General features: G+C 52.2%; 1 protein-coding gene across 1 annotated transcript; it reads right to left on the reverse strand.

The window, feature by feature from the left end:
- Nucleotides 1-2,016: 2,016 nt before the first annotated feature.
- LOC120849220 lies at nt 2,017-4,583 on the reverse strand (the record flags this gene model as incomplete). Its single annotated transcript, XM_042288975.1, has 4 exons — nt 4,578-4,583; nt 4,248-4,444; nt 2,359-3,088; nt 2,017-2,178 (listed from the first exon to the last, which is right to left on the reverse strand). Coding segments are annotated over exons 1-4 (1,095 nt in total), but the record flags the coding sequence as incomplete, so codon positions are not given.
- Nucleotides 4,584-7,511: the final 2,928 nt, after the last annotated feature.

The following is a 7,511-nucleotide window of genomic DNA, read 5'->3' on the forward strand; positions in this document are numbered from 1 at the left end:
CGGCGCCGAGGCCTACAGAGCTGGCGTCGGTATGAACTGCTGTTTCGGCGTTCTCGTCGTAGTGGGCCAGTAACGGGGGCGACTGTAGGCGCTGCTGAAGCTCCCGGAATGCGTCTGCTTGCTCTGACTCCCAGGTAAACGGTACATCATCGTGCGTCAAGCGCATGAGGGGCTCGGCAAGTTGAGAAAAGCCCTTGACAAAACGTCTGTAATAAGCGCAAATGCCTAGAAACCTACGAACAGCTTTTTTGTCGGCTGGCTGCGGGAAGCGTGCAATAGCTGCAGTTTTCTGGGGATCCGGATGAACTCTATTTCCACTAACGATGTGTCCGAGAAATTTTAGTTCTTCGTAAGCGAAGTGGCACTTCTCCGTCTAAAGTGTCAGTCCTGAAGACTTAATTGCTTCGGGTACCGTTTCCAGTCTCCGTAGGTGTTCATCGAAGTGCGTGGAGAACACGACATCATCGAGATATACGAGGCAGGTCTGCCATTTGAGTTCTGCTAACACAGTGTCCATAACTCTTTGAAACGTTGCTGGCGCTGAGCAGAGGCCGAAGGGCATGACTTTAAACTGATACAGCCCGTTGGGGGTTATGAAGGCTGCTTTCTCCCGATCCCTCTCGTCGACCTCGATCTGACAATATCCCGTCTTGAGGTCCATCGAAGAGAAGTATTCCGCGTGGCTTAATCGGTCTAGAGTGTCGTCGATTCGGGGCAAAGGATACACGTCCTTCTTGGTGATTTTGTTTAGCCGGCGATAATCAACGCAGAACCTGAGGGTGCCATCTTTTTTCTTCACAAGCACGACAGGCGATGCCCAAGGGCTTTTAGAGGGTTGAATAATGTCGTCAGAGAGCATCTGTTTAACTTGATGTTGAATTGCCTCGCGCTCCTTGAATGAAACTCGATAAGGAGATTGTCGGAGGGGGCGCGCGTCCTCGTTAGTTATGATTCGATGTCTCGCAATCGGGGTTTGCCGGATTTTCGAAGAGGACGAGAAAGAGTCGCGGTAGCGTTCAAGTAGGTGCTGTAGTCGGTCCTGTTTTTCCCGAGACAACACAGGGTTTACATCGAATGCGGGAGCAGCCTCTTCCGTCACGGAAATCGTCGAGCTTGTATCGGAGAGGGTCAGAGCATTACTGACCTCTGCGGTGTCCTCTAGGGAAGCGAGTGAGGTGCCCCGGCTGAGATGTTGGTATTCCGAAGTGAAGTTTGTTAGCAGGATAATCGCTTGTCTTTGTTCAAGGCGAGCGGCTCCTCTCGCAACCGAGATTCCTCGTTAAAGCAGCAGAGATCTGTTGCTTTCAACGACTCCCTCGTAATCTCTGGATACGGCAGCTGTTACAGAGACAAGGACACTTGAGTGGGGTGGTAACGTAACATGTTCGTCGAGTAGTGTAAGTGACGTCGGCTGGACGTTGGGCGGGATGGCGTGCTCTGTAGAAAATGTGACCGACTTTGATTTGAGATCGATGACAGCGCTGTGCTCAAGAAGAAAATCCATACCCAGGATAACGTCCCGCGAGCACTGGTGCAAGACGACGAATGTCGCAGGATAAGTAAAATGGCGGATTGTAACCCTCGCTGTACATCGTCCGGTGGGAGTCACAAGATGACCGCCCGCTGTACGAATCAGAGGGCCGTCCCAGGGGGTCGTCACTTTCTTTAGAGCTCTTGCAAACTGTCCGCTGATAACGGAGTGTGTCAGCACCCGTGCCGACAAGAGCGGTTATGTCGCGTCCGTCGAGAGATACGTTCAGGTCGGTAGTGGCCGGCAGGGCGTCGTCGGGACGTCGTGACGTCGAATCGCGGCTGCGTCGGTGCTGGTTGGGAGGATGTTCGCGACCGTGCTGTACAGCAACCCCACCTCCGGGGGTTGCTGCCCTCAGTTTCCCCTACCGGGGCTGGGCGACCTGCGTCTCGCGCCTTCTGAAGAGGGACGGCGTTGTGGCGAGACAGATCGACTAGGCGATGGAGACCGTGAGAAGCGCCGGGGTCCTCGCCCAGCTCAGCTAAATAGTGTTGGATTTCTTGTGGTCGCTCTCCAACCCGGGGTCGTGGAGCGTCACCAGAAAAACCTCGAAGTCCAAGTCGGCGGTATGGGCAGAAGCGGTATACGTGACCGGCTTTTCCACAGTGAAAGCAGAGAGGGCGGTGATCAGGCGTGCGCCAGATTTCGCTCTTCGGCGTGCCAGGGCGTCGTGGGGTGGCAGGAAAAGTGTTGGGGGGAGGCGGACGGTGATCTGATAATGGTTCCCATTGAGGGTTCGGGAGGTGGGCAGGTCTACGAGCAGCGGCAGCATACGTCATAGCCTGGGGTCGTCGGGCTTCTGGTGAAATATCCATTGAGCTCAACGCCTGCTGCAGTTCTTCTCGTATGACCTCGGGCAATGATGAGACTTGAGGTTGCTGCGTCGTTGGAAATAGCTTCCGCAGCTCTTCGCGCACGACGATTCGAACGGTGTCCCGCAACGTCTGGGCGTCAACTCCACGGGTTTCGCCGTAGTTGGCGGAAATCGCTGGCACCTGTCGGTCGTACTGCCTCGTTCGCATGTCAATTAGGGTCCGCTCAATGGTTGAGGCTTCGGCGAAAAACTCCGCAATAGTCTTTGGAGGGTTGCGTACTACTCCGGCGAAGAGCTGTTCTTTCACTCCCCTTATAAGGATCCGGAGCTTTTTGTCTTCGGTCATGTCGGGGTCGGCGCGCCGGAACAAACGTTTCATTTCTTCAACAAAGACCACCACTGTCTCGTTGGGGTGCTGAAGACGTGTTTGGAGCAGCAGCTCGGCTCGCTTTTTTCGTAGGACCGTGGAAAATGATTGTAGAAAGCGAGCCGTGAACGAGTCCCACGTTATCAGTAGGCGTTCCTGGTTCTCAAACCACGTCCTTGCCCAGTCTTCTAGCGCGAAAAACACATGGTTGAGTTTTTGTTCAGCACTCCACCTGTTAAAGGCAGCCACCCGCTCGAACTGTTCCAGCCAGTCGTCGGCATCTTCTTGCGGAAACCCGTGAAAAAAAGGGGGGTCCCGTGGTCGTTGGAAGATGACCGGCGATGGTTGTGGGCGTTCTTCCCGGTTGTTGGCCATTGTTGTTTTAGAGCGCAGCTCTTAGGGGCCCGTTTCCGGCTTGAGCGGCGTCGCCGTCGCCGTCGCCGTCGCCGTCGGCGTAACCGCGCGGTGCATCATGGGAAATGTCCCATAATGCACCGCGCGAGCCCCCCACCGGGGTCACGTGACCTCATGGGGGTCACGTGACCCCCCGAGGTCACGTGAGCCCCTCCTCGAGGTCACGTGACCCCCGCCGATGTCGCGTGACCCCCCGATGACGTCATCGTCACTGATGACGTCACCGGCATCCACATCGTCATCGTCATCATCACTGATGACGTCACCGGCATCCACATCGTCATCGTCATCATCACTGATGACGTCACCGGCATCCGCATCGTCATCGTCATCATCACTGATGACGTCACCGGCATCCACATCGTCATCGTCATCACTGATGACGTCACCGGCATTCACATCGTCATCGTCATCATCACTGACGACGTCACCGGCATCCGCATCGTCATCGTCATCATCACTGATGACGTCACCGGCATCCGCATCGTCATCGTCATCATCACTGATGACGTCACCGGCATCCACATCGTCATCGTCATCATCACTGATGACGTCACCGGCATCCACATCGTCATCGTCATCATCACTGATGACGTCACCGGCATCCACATCTTCATTGTCATCATCACTGATGACGTCACCGGCATCCGCATCGTCATCGTCATCATCACTGATGACGTTACCGACATCCGCATTGTCATCGTCATCATCACTGATGACGTCATCAGTGACATCACTGATGTCGTCACCGGCATCCGCATCGTCATCGTCATCATCACTGATGACGTCATCAGCGACGTCACTGATGACGTCACCGACATTCGCATCGTCATCGTCATCATCACTGGTGAAGTCATCAGTGACGTCACTAATGACGTCATCGGTACCCGCATCGTCATCGTCACTGATGACGTCATCAGTGACGTCAGTGATGACATCGGCATTGGGGGTCACGTGACCCCCAAGGTCACGTGACCCCCCCCTGGTTAGTTTAAGCCTCCCCCCCAGTGCCCTTGCCTCCTCCTCCTCAAGAGCTGCGCTCTAATTCGGCGTTACAGGGAGTTGTAAGCGGCTTTCATTTTTCTTTTTTTCTTGTCCTCTTCACAGAAAGAAATTCGCACTCCGGGGACAGACCTTGTAGGCGACGGCTTCTACAGTGCACGGGGGTGACGTCAATGGGGCTTGGTCGGCGAGGACTGTTATCTCGGCTGCTAAGAGGAGTACGGGGCATACGTCGTACCCCGCACCTCCTCCAGATGTCACGTAGGCGAAGGAGACGTTGGCAGTGGTAGGACCCAAGAAGGGTTTGATGAGCGTACTGCAAAGCAGGATCAAAAGGAAATGCGAAGGGCCGGTCCGGTCGATCTGCTGGCAGCTCTTCGAGATTGCGCGGGGCACGAGAGAGCGCCAGGCGCGAGCCCCGTGCAGAACCGAAAAAGACCGAGGCGCGCTGTCATGCGCGAACAATCGAGGTGTTTGTTAACTGTGGCAATATAGGACCACCGTAACCGCTCGCTCACACTGGAAGCGGATCCGCGTTCGCAAAGCGGTTGCGAACGCGGTTATAGACAATTGCAAGCATGGCGCCACCAGTGGTGCCCCATGCGTGCAAGCGCGTGCAACGCGCGGGTGAACGTAGCTTTCGCAAGCTCGTAATCGCACGGGCGTGCCTGCTCGAGCAGAGAAATGGCGGTGGCCAGTCGCCCAGCTTGCAATCGTCTATATAAAAATCCAGTACAATTGCACGCGCACTTGATGTCATCGAGTGCGCGTGCAATTGTACTGCGTTCGCAACCGCTTTGCGAACGCTGATCCGCTTCCAGTGTGAATGAGTGGTTACCGCTCATTCACACTAGAGCCACTATATAAGCTGCGCTTAGAGTATCGGCACTCCGTTCCCCGACATTGTTGTGGGCGCCGCCATTTTGGCTCGTATGCAGAACAGACGCTACGGCCGATCCTCATAATTCAAAAGTGCGACTTCCTCAGCATTAGATTCGGTGATAGGAAGGTCATGTATTATTGCATTGCTCTGTCGCGGAAGGTTTAAACATTTGTGGAGGGCGGAAAAGCATTTCCTGTGATTTCAGATAAAGCTTCAGATAACTGGCAACCATGATTTTAAGACACAATATGGTCAAGTGTCGTTACTCTGAAGCGTAGCTTATTTAGTGGCACTAATTCACATTGGAAACGTGAGATCTTCTTTGGCTCATTCACACTAGAGCGTGAGATCTTCTTTGGCGTATCGAGGTCAATGCAGACAAGTTTTTTTGTTTTTTTTTATATTGCGGCAAATATTTTCACCAATGGAGGCCAGGAAGGGCTTCAGATATCCGGCCTCATAAAACTTGGACATTAGGGTCTCAAAGTTTTTCTGAGGCTGGCTGAAGGAGCTGCAGTGGCCACCCCTTGTTTAAAAATTTTTGAATGTTCGGATTCGAAGGGTGACGAGAATTTTTCTCGAGAAATGCTTGAGGCCTTAGCCATAGAAGGAAAAGAAGACAACTGCATCAGTTCACCCTCTATTGACCTACAGGAAACTGAAAAGAAGTTCCTGCGAGACGCATATGCCCGTGGTGGTACAGGAACATCAAGAAAAAAGAAAAAAAAACATGAAAAGGACAGCTACAACACCAGTAGAAGTAAATAAGGGTGGCGATGTGGGTTAGTTGGTTCATGCTGGCAAAAAGGAAAACAGCGCACAGTAAACGGAAGAAGTGCAAACAGGACAATTGCGCTGACTCTCAACTGAAATTTAATCACATGAAAACAAAACAAAGAAAACAGCGACCCGGCCTACATCACATGATACATTCACCACGTGTCCAAAAAAAAAAAAAAAACTGTTTACTACTCAGGCCCAGTGACGTTTGGCTTACGCAGTTGGGGCCTGCTTTGATAGTTGTGTGCGCCTCTAAAATTTCTCTATTCACTCTGTCCCTCCCATTGCCAATGATACCAGTCTTACTGAAGATATGTGTGCACCCACATCCATGACAATGCCATGGCAGATGCCCCCCTACAGCTCCCACCACTGATCGCAACGACAAGTCATGCTCCCGCAGTTTGTGATTAACACATCTGCAAGTCTGACCGACGTAGGATTTTCCACACGTTAGTGGAATCGTGTACACAACTCTCATCTTGCAAACAACATATTGATTCTCATGCTTCACCGAGCAAGCGGGGCCTTTGTCCTTCTTATCGCCAACTCTCGCGCATAGTTGCGCCAGCTTACACGGAGCGAAAAACACCAATGGCACATCGTACCTCAAGGCAACTTTTTTCAAGTTGTGTGAAATTTTATGGAGATGCGGTATTACGAGCGGTCTCTTATTTGGCGTTTTTGTCCGGGGACGGGGTTCCCCCTTGAGTTTCTTTAACAAACCCTCCGCGACGCTCAATAAAACCGAAGTTAGGAAACCTACCACTCTCAGTCTCTCAACCTGCCGGGAAAGCTATCGTTAACCACATGATGACATGACTTCTCGAGTGCAGCTTGTAGGCAAGACAAGGCAATGCTTCTCTTGACCAGCTTAGGGTGCGATGAATCATATGGAAGAAGACCCTTCTTTCAGCGTGGGTGATAAGACCAGCAAACGTGTTTAGCAATGAATTCTAATCTCAAAACCCAAAATTGTAGGTAAGCCCCATCCTGAAGTTCGTGAGTGAAAGTGAGCCCCTCCAAATGATGTGTGAAAACTTCTAAAACAGGCCTCACGACATCTGCCTCACATACGCCCTCAACCTAATAAACAAAACCAAAAAGTCATCCACGTAACGAAACACTTTACAAACGCGCTTGTCATACAGTTTTTCAGAAATGGTCCTATCGCACTTGGCTAAAAAAATATCACAAAGCACAGGCGCCACAGACGAACCGATACAAATTCCTTTTTTTCTGAAAGTAAAGCTTACCGTTAAATGCGGAGGGCAAGCTCGTCTTCTCCTTGCGCAGGGGGTAGCGGTGACGTCAGAACGCCGAGCCCTGATTGGCTGATCGCGACCCCCTATCTGAGCGTCGTCTGCTTCTTTGAAACGTCGTCTGCTCGCAACGTTGTCTGCATCTGTCTTACCTTTCCTGCGACTTTCGAAAGTGCAGAGGCCAGGTTCACAGAACGATCTTACGCCAAAAATGTGCGTAATACAAAACTTGCGCAGGTTACGACGAAATCCTACGACAGCTCCGAAGCTGTCTCACGCACTTCTTACGATCAAATCAGCATGGCCGACAGCGTCGCGGTCGCTACGACCCACGAACCTTTATTTATCTACGTGCGCTTCTCACGCGTCGCGACTTCAAGCAGCAAGAAAGTACACACAGCACAGCAAGTAAAAAGTACTTGAAACAGACCACGACGAACAATACCGCTGGATCCACA

The sequence above is a fragment of the Ixodes scapularis genome, unplaced genomic scaffold (genome assembly GCF_016920785.2).
Source record: "Ixodes scapularis isolate PalLabHiFi unplaced genomic scaffold, ASM1692078v2 PGA_scaffold11__112_contigs__length_91849675, whole genome shotgun sequence".
Taxonomy (NCBI): domain Eukaryota; kingdom Metazoa; phylum Arthropoda; class Arachnida; order Ixodida; family Ixodidae; genus Ixodes; species Ixodes scapularis.